At 35.7% G+C, this 21,505-nt stretch overlaps 4 protein-coding genes across 8 annotated transcripts in view; 2 read left to right on the forward strand and 2 right to left on the reverse strand.

The window, feature by feature from the left end:
* Nucleotides 1-1,377, reverse strand: part of LOC128883769 (peptide methionine sulfoxide reductase) — a 7,002-nt gene extending 5,625 nt beyond the window's left edge. Inside the window, exons 1-3 of one of the 4 annotated variants that reach the window (XM_054136464.1) lie at nt 1,214-1,252; nt 926-1,025; nt 281-568 (exon numbers count right to left, since the gene is read on the reverse strand). Coding sequence is in view for 2 of the 4 variants with exons in the window: in XM_054136480.1 (XP_053992455.1) it covers nt 926-991 (66 nt within the window). In the remaining 2 variants the exon portion in view is untranslated. Of the gene's footprint in view, nt 1-280; nt 569-925; nt 1,026-1,153 lie in introns of all 4 variants that reach the window. The other 3 variants (XM_054136494.1, XM_054136480.1, XM_054136471.1) reach the window with 3 other exon arrangements.
* A 153-nt stretch (nt 1,378-1,530) lies between these two features.
* Nucleotides 1,531-9,096, reverse strand: LOC128883747 (protein phosphatase 1 regulatory subunit 16A-like). Of its 2 annotated transcripts, none has more exons than XM_054136435.1 (10): nt 8,485-8,970; nt 7,507-7,695; nt 7,101-7,364; nt 6,717-7,019; nt 6,494-6,636; nt 6,287-6,412; nt 6,137-6,212; nt 5,835-6,052; nt 5,578-5,749; nt 1,531-2,752 (listed from the first exon to the last, which is right to left on the reverse strand). In XM_054136435.1, exons 2-10 carry the CDS (start codon nt 7,574-7,576, stop codon nt 2,445-2,447), a joined length of 1,680 nt encoding a protein of 559 aa, XP_053992410.1. In that variant the 5' UTR covers nt 7,577-7,695; nt 8,485-8,970; the 3' UTR covers nt 1,531-2,444. The 2 variants fall into 2 exon arrangements, with proteins under 2 accessions (XP_053992410.1, XP_053992417.1); XM_054136442.1 differs by lacking the exon at nt 1,531-2,752 and adding an exon at nt 2,779-5,103 and having other exon boundaries at nt 8,485-9,096.
* A 955-nt stretch (nt 9,097-10,051) lies between these two features.
* On the forward strand, nt 10,052-11,624 carry LOC128883796 (transmembrane protein 42). The gene is made up of 3 exons (XM_054136518.1): nt 10,052-10,387; nt 10,526-10,672; nt 11,191-11,624. Exons 1-3 carry the CDS (start codon nt 10,196-10,198, stop codon nt 11,329-11,331), a joined length of 480 nt encoding a protein of 159 aa, XP_053992493.1. The 5' UTR covers nt 10,052-10,195; the 3' UTR covers nt 11,332-11,624.
* A 141-nt stretch (nt 11,625-11,765) lies between these two features.
* The window catches only part of LOC128883762 (dual specificity protein phosphatase 22-B), a 20,349-nt gene continuing 10,609 nt past the window's right edge, over nt 11,766-21,505 (forward strand). The window contains exons 1-5 of the mRNA XM_054136452.1: nt 11,766-14,203; nt 16,008-16,378; nt 19,900-20,016; nt 20,093-20,217; nt 21,040-21,211. Coding sequence (XP_053992427.1) covers nt 16,358-16,378; nt 19,900-20,016; nt 20,093-20,217; nt 21,040-21,211 — 435 coding nt within the window. The 5' untranslated portion in view covers nt 11,766-14,203; nt 16,008-16,357. The remainder of the gene's footprint in view (nt 14,204-16,007; nt 16,379-19,899; nt 20,017-20,092; nt 20,218-21,039; nt 21,212-21,505) is intronic.

The raw sequence follows: 21,505 nt of genomic DNA on the forward strand, positions 1-21,505 counted from the left end.
ATGGAGCTTTTAAATTCCATGTTGTCTTAGGGCCCATGGAGGTATAACGCGTCACTGTTCTAACGATAAACGTGCTCCGATCGTGTCGGTATACATATACACGACACTAGACCTCGTTTTTTTTCTCACACGTAATTCACGAATTATCTATCGAATTAAGTAGATTTGAAGGTCGTGCGTTAAGAAATATTTCTTGATGTCGTTTTCTAAGCGTCTCAAGGCTGGAATGTACATGCATATAACCTAGAAATTAACGGGATTGAAAAAAAGCGATATTAACCTATCTTGTGGCTGAACACAGTCATTAATAAACGTCAAACTTCATTGTGTACAAATTGTATTGATTGTCGATTTAAATGGGATTCGATATGTCCAGTGTAAGTTGCATCAGAAAATGAATACCACATGTGTCCATTTAACTAGATAACAATTGCTGGACCGACTGATGTAATATCTGTATCATCCACGCTAAACTCAGTTGCTCTCACGATTCAAAAAGTGCGGTGCTTTCATGACATCCATTGATCCATTCCACATGGAGGTTACCAACGTATCTTCTATTTTCCGTCTATCTTTGCATGAAACAATTTCATTAAACAGTTACGTCGCATACGTTTAATGGGTTAATTTGTAAACTTTAATCGTGCACGATATTAATAACTTCGTTATTAAAAACGAGTGACGGCAAAGCAATCGCAAGTCACCGCAATCAATACGTCAAATCTCGTAACACAGTGACTTTAATCCAGTGATGCACAATCTTTTTTCGTAAGTCAAATAAGATATATTTGCAGGCCAAGTTTCGCGTATGAATTTTATTTTGTAAGTTGAATACACTGCGGGTCGACCTTTGTGCACCACTGCTCTAATCGAGCATAATCTAGATATTTGAGTCATAGAAAAATGAACAACAATAATAACATACCATATTGCAATATCCGATTCTGGCTACACTTCTACGGATCAAGATGATTAAATTTGGTACAATCATCGTCGATACGATCGTTTCCGTAATTACAAGTGTTCTGAAAGAAGAACCGTTCATTCATCGACATCACGAAGCAACGGTAACGAGCGCTTAAACACAGTAATTTCTGTACTTTCTCGGTTTTGTCATTGATAATTTTTGTTCAAACGATACGAAACCACTTACGATGGAATCGATTCGAACGATGCCGAATCTGTTTGAAATTGATAAGATGAATTTATTTACCGTTTTCTCTGCACATTTTGCAATGCTATACCTTCCTTCAAAAATCGAGTTACCTTTAACCAGCATGGTCACGTGATTATTGTTACGTTCAATTGAGAAAAATGCGAGGGAAATTTTGAACTACATTCGAAAAGTTTAGAACAAAAGCTCAAGAAAAATATTTTTTAAGTCGTTATTATCTTTATAACTGGATAAAGTTTTAATAAATGCAATATCAGTTAAAAATAAATTATCAATTTCGATAGTGCACACGTATTGTTTAGTTTATTTACAAATGAAAATAACACTTTTTATCAAATGTTTCTTGCGACCACATGTTCTTTCAAGAAAAAAAAATTTTATTCAAGAAAGTTTCGTTTTTTTAGACAACATATAAAGTGTATAAATTAGGCAGTTTCCAAAAGGAATTGAAATGAACATTTCATCGACGTCCGTAAAATACATTATTGCACATATCACGCTAAAAATAATATTAATATGTAAAAGTTCTATAGGACATGAAATTAAGTTTAGTTAGATATCATATAATTCACGTTGTATTTTAATGGAAGAAAATAGAACATATAGTATGATAGAGCAAGAGCAGCACACATTAAACTTTACAAATAAACGTGTCCGTAGAAATATAGATATCTAAATTAATATAGAAAAGTATTTTTTATGACTAACACTTCATAAAAAACCGCGGGAAATACTCTGTACGGTATCATACACATTAGTTGTAAAGGCGCGCTTTGCGCAATATACAATTCGATAATTACTGTTCGAAATATACATTATTTTACGCAGCAATAAATAAAATTCTGTACAATTTCAAAACATATCTTTGAATCTCATTAAAATTATCTCACGCATCTCAATTCTTACTTAAATACTCGTTTAAGTACAATACGTATTGAAAATCTATTCGTGAATCTCAAGTTTACGAGCGCATCGTGTAAATAAAATTCACACGATATTTGTTTACATTTGAACGAAGAACTCGCAGAATGAATAAGTATTTATAAAAATATCTCGATAAAATATTTGGAACCTCTAAAATTGAGATGTGTTAGCTTACACCATATTCTATTAGAATCTTGTTCATTCTGTACAATTGTTGGTGATTTCTTTTAATCAAACGAACACATCGATTGGAGTGTTTACAATAGTAAATATACTATAAAAATTCAGGACTAAAAGGCATTAAATGCAGCGGGGGAAAAAGGGAGTGAATGGGGCAAGAAAAGCGTTACATGACGATGCAGCAACTTTTCTCGGAATGATTATCGCCGACGATATCGCTTGTATTTCCAGTGAATCGTTGAAAATCTCCGCCAGCGTTGAATTCAGAATTGGCGATGGAGGATACAGGGATACCATTCCCATTGGCATCTATCGAACCAGTGGATATATGACGATTTTGCGCTCTTTGTTTCTTCAAATCCGATAACGATTTGACAAAAACTACAGAGACGTGTATGTTGATCTTTCCATTGGTGTCACGGTCCGGTGTGTAGATAGGCTGCTGATTACCGACCGGTGAATCGGATCCTGTCACTGCCGAGGCAAACATGTAAATCCAACGCTAGTTTTCTTCTTCGAGGTCTACGCGACATTTTTCCACCTTATTCGTAACTTCACCTTCGTGTAACCCTCCACCTAATCCCCTTTCTTATACACTGAAATTGTACTTCAAACAAAACTCGGCTAGTATTAACTAGTGGCCATGCGCTAAGCGTTACATGCTTTAGCGATAAGCGTTAAAAACATTGCATAATAGGAGTACCAGGAACGTGTTTCTATATTCTACATGTACCTACATGAACACCTTCTCCTCCACCTTCTATATTTCACTAGCAGATCATTGCATTTATTATTAAGTTTCTGGACTCTTTGCATTCGGAAAAAAGAAGAAACTTTTTCAGCGACTCGTTCGTTTCTTCTTCACTCCGATAGATAACATACGTAACATTTGCTTATTACTTTGGCAGATTGTAAAATAAATCTTCAAGCTTTTAACTTTAAATACATTCATTTAAGAAAAATAAAAAGAACCAATTTACAATCTAACGTTTGTATGCAATAACCCTTATACATAAGAAAACGTACATGTAAAGCATACATGATAGTTGAATTCTCTGGAACATTGAAATCACTTACTTCATGTTTCCTTGAAATATGAATTAATATTATTTTGTGCTGTGTCGATGTGCAAACAACATCCTTTTTATTATAATAGATTGTTACCATCTCAAATCAATCACTTTTTCGAGTATTAATTTTAATTCGCATATATTTAAATTTATTAAAGTATAACAGTAAACATTGTAAATAATATAATGAAACAATCATGGATTAAACTATTTTTTAATAGTAACCAATTTACTACATAACGTTATTCAATATTAGTATCTTATAATTTATATTTCATGTTCATCTTCTCTAATAACAATAAATCAAATCTACTTATCTAAAATTTATTTTTCTATAGTTTACAAAAACACAAGTCAGCTGTAATCACATTAATTTAAAAAATTAAGTAAGAATCATTTCGAGCAGATTATTTTTTACTTGTAAACCCGTTGAACCATTATGATCGATTTGATGTGGAATCTGTAGTAGAAGTCCATGAACGACTATATAAAATTGATAATGTGAAACGATCTGATGTCGTGACACAACTGACCTCGTAACGACTTTAGTTATAGAATTAAAAGACAGGAAGACACATTGCATGAGTACATAGCTAACAATGAGTGAATACAGTTTTGTCATCAGTGCAACCGATATGTTAGGTCCGTGACAAAATTTTGTCACACTTTTTCATGACATAATATTGTTGGTCTGAATGTTCAAGAAGTGTTCCATTGGTTGATTGTATACATATCAAGTTATAAAGTGATATAATTCCTCACGAAATGGAACATATTTGTTTACAAAATTTTGTTCAAAGAACACTTCTAATGTTATGATTATTATAATCTATTAAAGAAAAATATCCATTATAAAAAAGCAGTTGGATGACTTGAAAATTATATAAAGGAAATATTTACTCAGACAGAGTGTAAATTTATGTATAAATAGAACAGGTAAGATAATTTAAAAATGGTAAACAGTCTTAAATAACATTAGACATTACAAAAACGACTATTAAAACGTAAATGGAAAAAGTTACAGAACTTTCTCACAGATCTAATACATATATAAAAGTTGATCGATATGTTTAATAGGTGGAATACATTTTATTTTGCTAACATTCTATTATACGATATGTTGTAAATATATGTGAAATTGCTCGTTGAATATTAATTATGAATTGTTCAATATCTAGTTAACTTTTCGACTGAAGAATGGAAAATTGAAAATTCCATTATTAAACGTTGCTACCTCGCTAATTACCTACTTATTTTAAAAAGTGACATTGGGAAAGATATTCAAATGTATGCAAATGCTTATCATGATTCTACTCATATACCTGGAGAATATTAAGTATCGTAAATGTGCGTTAAAGTTTAGAACACTCTAAACTGTATTAAGTATAAAAAGGATGATATCAGAACTCTGTTTAAATTAATTGATATACTTATTGTAATGTCTTTTCGCATACAACAGTCAATAAGCTCTGCTAAGTGCTAACATATGATTTGCAAAGTACTAAAAAGAAAGCCAATACAACTTAACCCTTGCCACAAAAACCTCGATGTATATAGTTGGAACAACGAACGTTTCCATACCAGAAGAATATTTTTAAAGAGAAAAACATATTACGTATGCATACAACATATAGAGATAATTCAATACGTTATGGACCAATATTTTGAAACATACGATAATGTAGAAAGTTTGAAAATAATACAAACGCAGCGTTCAATAGTACGTTTACAGAAATAGAAAAGTGACATAGAAAACTAACCTCGCAAATATTCAGGATCACGACGCAGTAATAACAGAAAGAAGAATGACTGATAAACGATCAATACATAATATTTTGCTTGATAATTTATCAGTAAAAGCTACTATACTAGTTCTATACTACTATAAAAATGCACATTCATCCTGAATAATAAACTTCACTTCTAGTTGTAGATCTGAAATTGACTTCCGTTTAATCTATGGCAAATACTTCTTTGAAGTAGGAAGTTCCCTGAATTATATCAAAACACAAATGAATATTGTTTCGACCTAATACGCGCATATTACATTGTGAAAGTCTAATTACTATGTCACGTTACCAAGGTCAAGTTATGCGTTACGAACGCACCATTTTAATTGACACAACACGTTATACTTTCTTTTACATGATCTTATGCACAAATCTACCATTTACCAGAGGATTCTACTTAACCACAACCGATGCGAGTGTAACATGTTTTGGAATATACCTGATTCTTTATCGACGTCTTCGTGAAGAAAAGATTCATTATCCTTTCCTTCAGGAGCTTTACGTACTGCCGTTGGCGGTGCATTGGTATCTGTCTCATTATTTGTATTTTCTCGAGTGCTAAATTCATTTTCCGTTTGAGGCACATTCGTAGTTGAACCGCCAACATATGTCTAAAATATATCGTCCTTTCGTTACTTAATTCCGATAATTTTGTATACTAATTAAGTATATAAAATATATCCAAAGTTACATTACCTGTTGCGCTTGTAATCTCAGACGAGCTTCTTCTTGAGCATCCTTCTTTGTGGTCAATACCTTATCTCTGATTGATGTCCGTCTTACACTTTGAGTACGTGTATTTATACTTTGAGATCTGCGTACTCGTCTTCCTTGTGCTTCTCGTAATCGCTTACTTTCTTGCTCTGTTTTAAGTTCCATTATCCTCTCCCTTATTTCAGGATCCTCGCAAATATCTGTAAAATAAAATGCAATGTTCAATGTTAGTATTATGTCATATTGTAATCTTTAGGTAGAATTTTTGACTAAAGCGATTTTACCAGCTGGAGTTTCATCATGTTTATTTTTGGCATTTAAGTCAGCTCCATTTTGTACCAATAACTCAAGAACTTCTAGCTGAAAGGAAATAAAAATGTTAGAAAGTATGTTTTACTTGTCATTTAAATAACATCCAGAAAATTTTTCTTTACATGTCCCCAGCATGCAGCTGCGTGAACTGGTTGCCATCTATCATTATCCTCAACATCAGTCGAAACATGTTGATCCAAAAGAAATTCAACTACCCTTAGATAACCATTTGCAGCCGCGATATGAAGCTGCAATCAAAGAAAGAAATCACATTTTTTTTTTTAAATAATAAATTAATGTATATATATTTAATAAACTTGTACACATACTGGTGTAGCACTTTGATGATCTTTATATTCAAGATCCCCACCTATAGAAGCTACATGTTGTAAATGTCTCAACATCAAAACTTCAATAGAAGCCCTAGTTTCATCAATTAACTCTTGAGTAACTCCACGTCTTGCCATTTCTCCTATATTATATCAAAAGATAAGTGAAAAAACGAAATTATCCTGAAGAATAATTAATTATAAATACTTCAAAGATTTTTACCCTCGATGCAGTCTAATGTCTTTTCATCTTCACATATATCATAAGGCATGTTACCATCAGCATTGACAGCTAACAAATTGGCACCTCTGGCAATAAGATTTTTTACTAAATGCAAATGGCCACAAGTAGCAGCAGCATGTAATGGTGTCCATTTTTCACTGTCTTCTGCATTAACATTTGCTCCAAATTCGATAAGTAATTTCATCATTTCTTCATTATCATCTATGCAACACTGATGCAAGGCTGTCAGTCCATCTTCATTCGTTGAGTCAGGATTTACTCCTTTCTTGAGAAGTCGTCTCACTAAAATAAATATTATTTATTATTATATAACAAGCTGGAAGAAATAAGTAAGTAAAGTTTAATGAATTTATGTTGTATCACCTTCATCAATGTCATTCCGTGCTGCAGCTTCTAAAAGCATAACACTGTCACTAAAATATATGTGACGTTTGTTACTAGTATGTCTAGTTTGATGCCGCAGCCATTCTTTCTCACGCTGACGCCACACTTTTAACTGCTGAAGCCTTCTATGTCTAGCCAAATGCAATCTTTCTTGAGTTGTTAACCTTTCTACATGCACCATTTCTGCGACCAAGTCTGAATGTTCCATAGCTACAGATGTATAATTTTTGCAGGAATATTTACCTATTCACAAAATTAACAATATTTTATTTTATTTATATGATTTAGAATCCCAATGTGGTAGTATGTTCGATACAGTAAAGGAATGGCAATAGCAGGAATACTATGGTATTTAAAAAAAGGATTTGGATGCTAGTTAAATTACCTTTACACTTACAAAGCCGTGAATGTATTCCAAGGTATTTAAAAACTTTATGATAAACATTAGACATCATTCTGACATAATTTTCAAGTTTTGCTCTTTCAAATTCGGAAACCTTTGTAGAATTGGTGACTTTTTCATTGGGTATTTCATTTGAGGGATATCATACCTTTATCCAAAAACTCTGTTACACTTATTAAATATTTAAATAAATAAACGCACAATATTTACACAAATGTTCTTAAATATTTATTCAAAAGTATCATGGAATGAGCAATAATAAAGTAATGCTTTCTTATACTTCAAAATTAAAAGTCATAAAGAAAAACACATAGACATCTGATAATTTTGAACGAGCTACTATATCAATAACTTATATAATGCAATTAACGTATAATCCTCAAAAAATTAACTTAAAATTGTAAACTAGTTCATTACATAATGATTTTTCTACTAAAACTTGATTAACTAAAATGTGAGCAAGTAAATTGCATAATTGATAACATGATTAACAACACAAAAAGAACATGTCATTCAACACCAATCACAATTAATTTACCATGAAACAGTGTGAATAATTCTTAACTTATCCTACGCATAATATGATATAACTTTCCCATAATGAACTACACAATTAAAAGTTCTAAATGGATGAGGGAAAATAACATATGCAAACATACTACACGAAAGGATATTGTTTTGCTCTCATTCTTTATTTTCTGTTCCTTATCTGTCGACGTATAAACAAGAAAAAAACACGAACATAATCCTCGGCTGACAGAAGCAAATAATAGGCGAGCGTAAGGATAACGAAAAAGGGGGGAAAACGATGGTAGACAGGGAATAAAATATAAATGGAAGTGAATTAGAAACGGAAGTGCAGATATGTTGGTCACTTCGTGATCCGTAACTCGAGAGTTAACGCAGGTGAAAGAAATCTGTTCTAGGACTGGCGGTTGTCAAATCGGGATATCTACTCACATTGGCGAGCGATTCCTCGTTCGTTCACTTATTCGTTCGTGATCCAATGGAATGCGGAAGTTTGCTCGTTCGTTCGTTCATTCGTTCGGTTTTTCTTCTTTTTCGTATGTCTTGGAAAACGATCGTAAAGAATACAGAAAATTTAGTCGTGCCGGACCCGTGCTAAGTAGAATTGAAACTCGCGAGTACGACGTTACCAGAGAGAAAGTCGCCGTGTTAACCAACGAAAATACAACATAATTTCCAACGTTTCTCTAACGCAATGATTCCACCGAATAGAATTTAATCAGAGAGGCCGAACGAACCCCTCAGCTTCGATTTCACAAAAATCACGTCGCTTCTGGTCTCGTTGCGGCGCCGTGCACGCGAGGAAACGCGTACCTGTCAGTCGCCATTTTTAAACTACCTGTAGAAAATCATTCGCGCGTTGCCCTTCACCGCGCGCTAACTTCGTCTTTTTTCAAATTACATAGGTACATACTTGTGCTCACAGTGGCGCACTACATATTCGTGGGACCTAAGACAAAATCAATTTTGGGAGTCTCTGAAAGAAAAAGCGAATAAATTTATTCCAGAAATAATACACGTATTTACAACTATTTTTAGTATTTTACTCATATTTTGAGCAATTTTGGGATCGAACAAATTATATTTATTATATCAGTCTTAATTATCACGTAATTTAATAATTTTTCTTGATAATTTTAATTTAGTAAGAATAAGAATTGAGAATCAAATTTATTAAATTATTCCCACGTGCGTTCATTCTTCTTTAAAAATAGCGACACCGTCATCTGAGTATTTCTTAATTTATTATACAGCTGGCATATTCTCTTGATGGCTTGTCTCTATGCGCCTGCGAACGCTATGCATAAATTTTATCTCCTTTCAGACGTCTACCTATTTACAATCTACACAGAATTCAAGGTTTGCAAAAATACATATAAGCTTAGCATATTATCGGGAATAAAGATATCTTTACCGCCTTATATCTGTTATCTTCGCTTTCTTCTTGCAAATACAATTGCGTTAATTTATTTAATCACGAGATCTTTAAATCCAACTTATCGCAGCAGCTTACCAATACATTTGCATTCGGTCGATACAGTAACCAGATTCTAGTTAAACGAACATTCACTTTATTCATAGTCTAACATGCTTTGAAAAAAAATTTCTCTACGTGTGACGATATCCATTTTACGTAATGTGTTTTATTTAGATTAAGCAAAAGTAAAACTTTTACTATTAAATTGTAACGAAAAATGAAGTCTAATGTCAATAAATGTAAAGTTGCTCTAACATTTGTAATTGTAATACTAGCTACACATGTTCAAACTACAAATTCCAGCTCCATTGGTGTACACAACAGTATACGTATATTATAGAAACAGAAACTGCTCATTCGTTATCTGTCTGATCTTCGTTCTTTCTCCTGTAGAGTAAACAGACAGAAATGTTTTAATTGTCATTGTTAACATCAAGAATATGATATGATCGCATTTGTACATGGAACCAATAATTAAATCAAACAAGATGTTTCGCTTTCGAACAATTACTTCAAAATTCCCGCCAGAAAAAGAGTTGGAATTATCGCGAATAGGTTATGAAATATTACACTTCGTTTGCAGTACGAATAGACGTTTCTTTGGGAACTAAATTCGTATTACTCCGCGTGTGAATAGTTTTGTTGGAAAGGCATTGTTTATTTGGAATGAGGCGTAATCTATTAGCGGATTCTTCTTCGCTGTCATCGACAAAAAGTGACACGACGTCTACCACGGCAACATGGGCAGAAGAGAGAAAACAAGATGGAAAGGTGCGTCTAGCTGTCGTTGCTGGACTTTTTGCAACAATCGGAAGTGTGCTCGGTAAACTTGCTGGAAGTGTCGAGATAGTTTCCATAGTAAGTAAGGCGACTTTCATATGTCACTGTCCTCTGTGAGAGGAACTGTTGATAACATCGTTCATGACCTTTTTCTTGAATGTAAATCCTATTCTAGCGATACTTTTGTAAAGCATTAATTGTTCTTTCGTAAATAAGGTCGCGTTAATGCTTAAAGGAATACTTCTGGTACTGATGATAACAAGTAACACAGTGGGCTGCACATTTTTCGTGAAAGCGCTCAATGCCAGCGGATCTTCTTTACCATGTACTATCGCTAGCGCCGCCACGAGTTATGTTTGCTCGGTAATTTACTTTTCCATCGATACGAGACAAAGAGAATGCATTAAATTCTCGGTATAAAAGAAGAAAATCCTGTACACCTAAACATATTATTATTTTTCAATATAATTATCGCTGTACATCATTTAGATCTTAAAATGAACGTTTTTATACTAGCGTCAAGACACTGCTGTCATTATACTCATTAGTAGCAGCCTTCGAGGGGTTGTTGTTCAAGAATGAGTTTCTTTTATTTTTTAATCCACTTGGTCACATTCGAACCGTTAACAACGACTGTGCAGACTTCTAATGAATAAGCAACATCTCTTTATGCATAATTTTTCGTCATTTTTCTACTGATCGTAGGTAGTTATGTCTAATGTGTAAACCTTTAATTAACCTCTTTACCGAGAACTGCTAATAGCTTTTCTGTAATGCTGTTGTATCGATACCAAGCATTTACTGAATTCTCTTTGTAGATCAAAATAATAGCGGGAAGAACACAATCGTCCATGCAATTGCATTTTTATCTTTCATTAAAGGCTCTGGCGGGTTTCTTAGTTTTCAACGAGTCGACGTCGATTACTTGGTGGTGCGGCATATCGTTCGTTATTTTGGGTTTATTGTTCATCTGCAACACTCCAGCAAAAAGCGATCCTACGGAGAAATCGAAAGAACAATAATTTATAAGAATATCTAGAAGTGTTCATTCTTACATTTGTCATTATTATTCCATTACCAGAAGTCTCTGATAAAATTAAGAATAAGTTAAGTTAATTTTTCGTTTTCGAAATGTAGTCAAATAAAAAAATGAAAAAATAAGGAACTTGTGAGCCCTGAGACTTAAACTTCGTTAGTTTCATAATAGATCGGTCCTGACTCTACTGTAATATTATTACTTTTATTCGTATGAAATTGTAACAGTATTCGTATTTACTTTAATATGTATTACATTGAATAAATAAATAAACTACTACATTGGGAGTTTTTTTAGACAAATTTCCAGACCTCCTTCTTCTTTACTTTCCTTTCATATCGATTAATCTTTATATTAATAAATTAGAGAAATATATTCCGATGCAATAATTGTTATTTTATTGTACGGTTGTTCTAAAAATAATTACGGTACATGACATTATTTTTTATAGATTTTCATTTATTTCTACTATTTATTCGTGATATAATAAATTTATCGCTTAGGAATTGCGTTAATGCGCGAGTTTACGCAATTTTCGTTACGTACTTGAACTTAAGTGAGAGTACAAGAAGTAATAAAGGCACGTCATCTTCAACTCCTATTTCTCTCTCATCCGCCTACAGAAAAGTAATGAGAAATACGGAAAGAAAGACGGAGAAACCAGCAGGAAAAAAGATCTCGAGAGGTACTTGTTTTAGAGAGCAAAGTGAATCTACGTACTCGTAATAGCGCTGGATAAGAGACGGGAGGAAAATAAGAATGGAAGATTCTTCCGCCCTATTTCCTTCTACACATGAACTGTAAAAATACTTCGTTTCTTTTTTACCGCAGTCTTTCGTAATTTTTCAAATTATAATCTTTTTCCGACATTTACGTAATAAATATTTTGATTCTTACATTATTAATATTTTCACTTTATTAATATACGTTAATATTCATTTTCGAAGGTCCATCTTTTAATAATATCGAAATTCGAAGTGAAATGGTTGAAATGCATGAGATGCATACAAATTTCTCATTCACCAGAGGAATAATAAAATAAAACATTAGTATATAACTATACTTCAATAAATTACATTTGTATCATTGTAAATACCTAATTATACATAAAAATTCTCAATATAATTTCTCAAATGTATTCCAGAAGCTCCATACTTTCAGTATATGCAACAAGAAGTCTTTTTCTGAAACCTCTAGAGTGAAAAGGCGATCCTTCAAGGTACATAAACGTGACTTCATTCAAAGTTTCATAAAACTTTCCTCGAAGGTCGTGCCGTTAACAGAAGTTGGAATAGCGATGTGGATGCGTTGTATAATTCATCTATATGTACGAACACGTAGCTTGTAATTTTATATTCCAAATACGTGAATATTAGGTGTAGAAACTAATTGTGCACCTTTATATTATGACTAGTTTATATAGAAATATTTACTGACCGATTGGTTTCGATATTTTGTTTTTAGAACTGTATGTATTGTTTTGGAATATGATACCGGGGGAAGATTAGAAGATGTATGGTTTCCTTGAACAAATAAATGGTAGGCTATAAATAGTGCATGAAACAAATGCATATAATTCATATATTGCATATGAGAACTGTATACAAAGGTTTGAAACCAGTCGTGGTAGGTCTAGTGTTAATTTCTACGTCTAATAAATCCCTGCCAAATCACGAAAGAAGTGAAAATTTATTTAACCTGACTGCGCGCCTCGAGTGGCTACATGCACGTTGGCCTAGGTTAGTAAAGAACAATCTTACTAGCCCAGGGTTACTAGGATCTTGTTACATGGGTAGCGTACCCTAGTTAAAGGTATATGTGTACCGAGCTGGCCGCAAACGCAACTTTCAGTCGACCAGGTTTTCAGTTTGTGGGGCAGGGTCGGCGGTTCATAGGTGTATCATGCGCCCGCGAACCACGGTATTGGAGAAGAAGCAAACGTGTAAAAAGAGCAAGAGGATGGGCTTTATCGAGCGGCGACTGCGCCGCAGTGATATTCCTCACACCGCCGCCTACCGGCTACCATTCGTCCTCTAGATTCGAGGATACAGTAGTCACTCTCTTTTTCTCTTTATTTTCTTTTTTCTCTCGTGTCCTCTCTTATCATCGCCACTCCAGATTTTTTGTATCTCAATAAACCACTCATTCATAATTCACGGCGACTTTAAACGCGCGAGTATAAACGCCCGAAATGCCTGTGAATCATTTCCTCGCTCGTTCAGAACACTTTCCAGGGACACTCGACTGTACGTAATTGCGAATCTCCGCTGGATCCGTTCACTGTACGAGAATCGTCAACGCGACACGTACCAATTTCCACTCGGATCTTGAGAACAGAACATTGACCATCTCCTTCGTTGGCCCGTCAGAGAGACTGCGAGCAACGATCGGTCGCGCTGACACGTCTCCCATCGAAACAATCGAAGAAAGAAACTAATCAGCCACTTGTCAATCGTAAAGAATGTTCGTTTCGATCGTCATCTGCGCGTGTTTTACCTGGTAACCCTTTTCCGTGGTAGGCCTTCGTTATTCAACGAGTTCTACTGCCCCGTGCACGCCTTACTTTCCCCCACTACGTCTACGCCGCCGCTACCCCCTCTCTCTCTCTCACGCTCTTTTTCATTCTCCCTCTCGGTAGCAAGTGCCCCTAGATTCTGGCAACGCTTCTTGCTACTGAGACAACGGGACAGTTTTCGCACGGCGCACCCTCCTACCCAATCGAGAGTCGAAAACGCACGGATGCCGTGAGGGGCCAGTGCGTTAACGCGGTTCGCGTCAGATTGCTTGTTTTGCTTGCGTGTGCGTGCACAACGTGTTCGATTAGAAAAAGGTGCCTTTAAACGTGACAGTGTCGACAGGTACGGAGGATTATGGCTCACCTTCGATCAATCGGTTGTCCTGCCGAGAATCGTCGCAATCGACGATGTATCTCATGTTGCCTTTTCGTTATCTCTCGCACGATCACGACAAACCCTCGACTCGAGGGGAAACCACACGAGTCGTAGGTCAATTTATGCCGTGGCCGAAAATTCCGGGAATTTTCAGATAGGAACTGTGTACATGGTAAACGCTGGACTTCGTCCCCATGAGGCTTATGTTGTGCTCCAGAGTTGCATAAAAGAGCGTATTCAGTTTCTTTTTTTTTATTTCTTTTTCTTTTGGAAAGGTGAAGCTGTATCCGTTTCAGTGAACCAAGCATCGTGTTTGTTTTCCCGACGCTGAATGATTGACAGATCCAATCTAAAGCGGTGATAGAAGAGTGTTCCCTGGATTTATAATATATTAATGCGACGTTTTCCGGGTATAATGTTTAATGAACGACGACCTTGAGTGTCGTTCGATAACCTACACGAATCGTGACAATACGATGACTATCGCGCTTTTTTATTTTCTATGCCAGGCATGAATCGCTAAGTAGGGACAACGAGAGAGATTGTATCTATTTCACTTAACGCTAATTTGAATTTTCTGGTTTGGAAACGTCACAAGTTGCTTGTATTAATTTCAGTTGTTTTCGATAACGTAGCAATCGTTGTAGATTAATGTTCTTGGATTTCTCCATTTTTAAAGGTCGTTCAATTTGAACCGTTTCTATTTATATCGCGAAACCACTTTGTTGATTCGTACCGTGAATTATTATCCCGTCGAAATTTGATTTTTGGCAGGATCAGCACACGCAAGACTAGCTTCGATTTTCCATTTGGCAGTCGTCCAACTAATACGGTAAAACCAAAGACGCGAAAAGTTTTTAATTTATCGCCGTAGGGAAAGTAACGATTGTACCAGCGGCTGCATTTCATTCCGTTTGTAGACGATGACTCTCTCCACGGATGCACGATGCATTTAAAACGTCAGTCAGCGACTGGGATGAAAAAGAAATATATAAATCCTCTCCTGTCGGAACAAATGAAACGACAATTCGCGTTTTAAATTGCTTCGTCGCCGCACGATTGTTCCGTGCTCCTATTAAATTCCATTTCATTCCTTTGCGCTTGGTTTACTCATTATTTACGTAAAATTATCGGAATCGCAACGCCAACGTAGATTCGCCCGAGGATAAACGTCGCATTAATATTTCACGTTGCATATTTAATTTCGATGTCACGTATACATCATTACGATTGCACGGCCGCGACTCAAAATTATTATTTTCTCTCTCTCTCTCTCTCTTTTTTTTTTTTTTATTCCATCGCGATTAAAAGTCTCTAGCACGACCGTGCACGTTTAAAAAGTACGCTCGAGGCGTTTATAGTGCAACGTAGCGGAATAAATGCGCTGTAAAGGCTGCACGCTCGTATAGATAGGTCCCGGCGGGGTAGAGTGTGAAAACGCACATGCTGTGACACACTTGAAAAGAGTTTCGTGACAATCGGTTTAATCTCTAATACATACGCGGGATTTTACGGGACAAAGAGTTTCTTTATCTGTTCGCTGTATTTTCATAAATAGCAGAGGAACGCTGGCGCTTTTCATTACCGTTCGCGCGTGAAAACCGACGAGCCACTCTGGCATTTCGTAATTGTGTCGTTGCGCGTAACACTGAACGATTACTAGTGAATGAAAAAACAAAAACGGAGGGGGGTGGGGAAGGGAAGGGAAGGGAAGAGGAATTTTTCAGTGAACAGTGCGACACAGGGATACAGAGATGGATTAAATTTATAGTTCAATGAAAAGAACATCGAAGGGGACACATTGGCGCGAGGATTTAGAGGATCCACGTTCGACGACTTCGAGGGTTTCAATTAGGCGACGTAATCCAGTGAATCGGAATTTAGTAACAGCTGCGTGAGACTGTCTTCAACGATGATGCTGAAAGAGGGCTGCGGTGGCGGGAACGAAGCATACTGTTGTCCAACGACAAGACCGTCGGGGAGCAAGCTCGAGAGACGAAAAATAGAAGATCAACGAATCGTAGCGAGCGCGACGATCGATTAAACGTAGCTTTTATCGTGAATCTACGATTCTTCTTCCAGCCCGAGGGGATTTCCGCGCGCCATAGGTTAGCTGGAACCATGGGGAATGGCATGAACAGGGTAAGGAGTGCAATCACGGACGAGTGATTTTTATTGTTCGGCTGCAATGTGATGCTTGAATTGATAGAAAATATTAAATGAATCGTTAATTGTTACTAACCTGCGAATTTTATGCGTTTATGACGTACGGTAACGTGAAAAGACGTACAAAAAATGTGCATAATGTATGTTGAATATAATCAATTAATTAATCTTTAGAAGCCTGATTTTTCAATATTAAATTTAAGAAAGTATCAATGTATTTATTATTTGAACAACTTTGACAGCTGACGTTTATTTTTTTTTAACTTAATATTAAAAACAAACCAATTGCAAGTGTACGATTCGATTTAAATGTCCAGTATCAAATTAGACACTTTTAAGGGTTAATGTAACGTGTAATAAGTATTAGTGTAATATGTATTAGTTTATATCATAAATGCATAGAATCTGCAGTCTAGTTATTGTTAAGTTAAATGTGCCTAATTTCGATGCTAACCCAGCCATCGACACTTTGGATTCACTTTGATAAGGTGTTGCGTTTGTGCCTGAATCGTAAAACCTCGTTTCAAGTGTCTACAATTACAGTTATTATTTTTAATATACATTGAATCTGGAATAAAAATAAAAATTCAGTATAACATACATTGGTATGTTTAAACTAATGAACAAAATTTCGTCCATTTAAGTCCTCTTTAGAAGCAACAGCGTATGCTTGTCGGAACTACATACGTGGAGCTATGGTTTACTTTCAATTTATTCGACCAAAATTATTTAGCAAAACAATTACCCTCAGCCTTGACGGCACAGTAAAAGATACTATCTTCACAAAATACTCCACGTTGCAATTACTATAATTTAGCAACTTTCCTAGTGTCGTACAAAGTGTCTATCGTAAAAAAGTGTGTCGACAATTAGGACGTTTGTTTTACACGAGAAATACGGCTGGAAGTACGATAGATGTTACCGCGCAAGTAGAAAAAAAAAATCGAACAGCGGGGAACGCTTGTGACACGCAATGGCAATCAAGGAAAGTAAAATTACGTTCAATTTCTAAGGTGATTCGTGTCATTGATTACTCGAGTTCTCCGCCCAATTCTCGATGTTGCTTGTTATATACAGACGCTGCTTCGAACATGCTAATCGCGCACGTGCTTCTGCAATGCTTACGTTTCGTTACTTTAAACGTGTACGTATCGTCGAATCATTACACAGCGACGTTATGTTTAATCGACCTACATACGAGCACTACGAAAAAAAAAAGAAAAGGATTGAAAAATGTTCCGTAGAATTTTTGCAGCGTGGCTAGCATGATTTTATTCTTAAACGGTTCTAATGCGTAAACGTCGCGATGGAATCTAGAACTTGGCCCATTTGTCGACGATTTAATGGCCATTCCCAAGAAGCATTGCACGATCCACACACAGTGAGTAACTTTAATATTCGGATGCATTGCAATTTTCACTTTGTCGCTTTGTAACTTTGTCCGCGATGAAAGATAGAGCAATTGGGGCATATGTTGCATTAACACGTCGAATCTAGGTCTACCATTGAACGCTGAGCAGAAAGTGTTACTAATGTGGGACTGTATTTCAATGATCGGTGTTGGTGAACTTTGTGGAGTAACGGATAAAAATCTGTATTCAAATTTCTTGAAGAATAATTTGTGTAAAAGTGGAAGGAATATGGAGATTCACGAGTTAAAATTTTGTCAGGATAATGACCTAACATATTAAGCTCGTATTATACAAGAATATTTACCTTAGAATTGTCCTAAGGTTTCATGTGGTGTGCTTTAATCTTCAGACATGAGTTCCATTTAAAATTCGGGGTAATTTAGGTGAATTAGAAGAATGGAATGACATTCCAATAGGATATTTAAAAACAATTCTCCGCAATATGTACCTCAACATCTAAAACCAATATAAAAATAGTGTTCACGTTACAAAGTCGATTTAAAGTATGATTAAATATAAAAATACTAAAGTAAAATCAAAGTTGAACGCTTCATAAGGAACATGACCAATTAAATAAATAAACTGTACGCTTTCGTTACCTAGACTCAATGTTTTGATGCAACATGTGCCTCAATTACTTTACTCTTTTATCGTACACAAAGTAATAGAGCGGCAAAGTGAAAAATCGCGCTCGAATGTTAAAGTAACCCGCCGTATATAACTAGGATGCATCATGAAGATTTTAATCGATGGTCCCGATGAAAAGTTAAGAGCTGGCACCATTGTTCCCAGCGTTCGGCTAGAGACACCTCGCTTAAGAATGCAGCATCGATTAAACGATTATACACCGCGTCTCGCCTTGTTCTACTCGCTCGAGTGATCATCTACGAACGATGAATGATTAACAGCGGAACACCTGCATCGAAAAAGCTGCTTTTATCGATTTTTTTTTTTCGACGCTATCTCGAGCACCACTAGACTTCGTCTCTTCACGCTTAATTGCAACAGGGACTGTCGACTAGATGGAGAGAAAAAAAAAAACGCGAAATTATCGTGCTCGTGCGTGTTCAGGCATCGCTCATTAACCGACGAGTACATCGGGAAATGATTCGGATTAATTATTCGCGTACGACGACTTTGGACGCGCTTTGCGTACCACTTCTCTACGAGCACCGTTTCGCGATGGGGTTGCCTCGATCGTCTCTTGGGAAGGATAACGTGTTTCCTAGTCTTCCGATCTTTATCATGGATATTCTAGCCTTGCAAGAATTCATTATGCTAAGAAATTGGAGTTTCGCATTTTTTTAAAGATGACGAAGAATTTGCTGGTGGGAAATAAATAATAATGGTTCACTTGGGAGCTGGTCTACAGGTCTTCGGCTTATCCTAATTTCAAAATTCACCTTAGTGAACGTCTCTTATCTCAAACATGGTATGCAAAGAATACGCGTTTTATTTTGAAAAAAATTAAAGAGAAGTGTGGAGCATATTTGTCGTTGGATACGATGTAACTTTTGTATGAAAACACTTCATAAATAGAATAATTAGTAGAGTTATTTAAGGTGTCACTTCTAAAAAATAACACACCAAATTCTTACAATAATTGATTAGGTAATGACTGCATCATGGATTTCATGCACTTATGGCGTGTGTTAATATGAAAAACATATATAGAGACAAATGTTTAATAAAATGTTACGATCATTATTTTGCTTAAGGGTATATATCCCACGTACATTGTTTTTATACTCTATATGTGCATAAAATCCCCATTCTCAAAAGTACAGGATTAATTTAACGTTTAACCGTACTCATATATCCTCCATTAATAAATAAACAAATCAGATATGTCCCACCTCATCCGTGTTTTATTAAGAAAATACAATTCTAAAGCTCCCCCTCAGAAATCCCCTCACATAAATACACAAACATTGAAGTGCACATGTTACACGTTCTAGCACAGCACGTATAACAAAGAGACTTGTATATTTCTCCAAGTTGGCAGTCCTAACGTACGTTCGCAACTTATTAGCCGCTTATGCAACATTTATTGGAGTGACGTGTTGTTGTGTTTGGTGTCTATAGGTCCTCCCCGGGCTTTATATCGGGAATTATCACGACAGCAAGGACGCTGATCAATTGGAGCGATTCGAGATCACTCACATTCTGGCGATCCACGATACCGCGCGGCGATTGCATTCCGTAAGCGCGAAAAAAGACCACGTCTCTCGATCTCGCACGTGGACAGACGACGTTAAATTTAACGAATTGTTTATAGGACAAACATTATTTATGCATATTGGCGGCGGATAGCCCGGATCAAAATTTGTCCCAGTACTTTTCCTTGTGCAATGACTTTATTCACGCTGCACGTCTACGCGGTGGGAACGTCCTGATACACTGGTGGGTACAGCTTCTCTAATATCCAAACGACGCGAGAACATATGAGCTGTTATTTTTGAAAATGGTACAAGTCCATTTGGAGCTACAAAAAATCGTTTATTTTTGAAACAATTTTAATAATTACTGTTTTATAATAAAATCTAAAAGGTTTATAGTTTTAAAAACATCACTGGAATTGATTGTCCTTCGCCAATATTTAAATTAATTCAAATGCAAACTCTTAAATATCTCGATACACGACAACAATGGACTTATACCATTTTGAAATATAATAGCTCGTATGATTAACAACAGGAATATGAAATCGTGCACGGATTTCCATGAAAATTAGTTGAAACGTTTTCGACCTTGTTGCTTCGTTAAAATTTGTATTCGTTGGTTCAAGCTATCCTGGGAATCTATGGATAACATAATTACACTTAAAAAAGATTTTTAAACTAATTCTGCATGTTTTTTAAAATTTTGCGCTTACTATTCGATATCTTCCTTTCGTACTTTTGTACGTGAAATGTTAAGAGGAATTGATTCATCTGAAAAGATTACAATTGTACTTCGAAAGAAAGCTGAATTATACATTGCAGGATACGCAATCAATTTTTTGTATATCGTTGTACTTTGAAAAAAATGAGGTTACATCAAGGCAGACCTTGTCGTGCCATCCAACTCTTTCCCCTGTAATTTGGTTCTATCTTCCGCGAGGCAGGAGGCACGAAACGTTGAGTTTGCGCGAGCAGCCTATTTACACAATCCTCGTACCTTAATGATCAATCGAGAATCTAATTTCCATAGCAGAGACGTTCACGTAACGATATCCGGTTTCAGCTTAGCCGGCATGTCGAGAAGCGTGACAGTAGCGGTGGCCTATATTATGAGTACCACCAATCTTTCGTGGAAAGAGGCACTCAAAGTCGTCAGAGTGGGCCGTTCCATTGCCAATCCAAACGTCGGGTTCCAGCAACAGCTCAAAGATTTCGAGTCCAGTAGATTGCACGAGGTATTCAAATTGATACTCGCTGTAAGTTAAACGATAACTGGGACCGTCCTTACGGGTGCAAATTAAGTGCAAGAGAGTCTTGAACTGTAAAAGAAACATTTCAATTTACAGGTTGAATATCTTCAACAAAAAATGGGATTGTAGTTCAAGAATATAACTTTGACACGGATCGAAAGAATCATTTCCATAAATGGAATAGATTGCCGATCTTCTATAGATTGGATATCTTTAAAAGAAAGGGGATGATTCTAGATGAAAAATTTAACTTTGAAATTCTTTCTGGTTAATGTAGTT

This window comes from Hylaeus volcanicus, chromosome 1 (assembly GCF_026283585.1).
Source record: "Hylaeus volcanicus isolate JK05 chromosome 1, UHH_iyHylVolc1.0_haploid, whole genome shotgun sequence".
In the NCBI taxonomy this organism is placed as follows: domain Eukaryota; kingdom Metazoa; phylum Arthropoda; class Insecta; order Hymenoptera; family Colletidae; genus Hylaeus; species Hylaeus volcanicus.

Bases quoted from the DNA above. Each gene is read 5' to 3' on its own strand.
- LOC128883796 (XM_054136518.1), top strand. From the start codon at position 10,196: ATGAGGCGTAATCTATTAGCGGATTCTTCTTCGCTGTCATCGACAAAA. The intron at 10,388-10,525 runs GTAAGTAAGGCG...TTCGTAAATAAG, and splicing joins GTGTCGAGATAGTTTCCATA to GTCGCGTTAATGCTTAAAGG. The intron at 10,673-11,190 runs GTAATTTACTTT...CTTTCATTAAAG, and splicing joins CCACGAGTTATGTTTGCTCG to GCTCTGGCGGGTTTCTTAGT.
- LOC128883747 (XM_054136435.1), bottom strand. From the start codon at position 7,576: ATGATGTCTAATGTTTATCATAAAGTTTTTAAATACCTTGGAATACAT. The intron at 7,365-7,506 runs GTAATTTAACTA...TTTTGTGAATAG, and splicing joins ACGGCTTTGTAAGTGTAAAG to GTAAATATTCCTGCAAAAAT. The intron at 6,637-6,716 runs GTAAAAATCTTT...GATATAATATAG, and splicing joins GACATTAGACTGCATCGAGG to GAGAAATGGCAAGACGTGGA.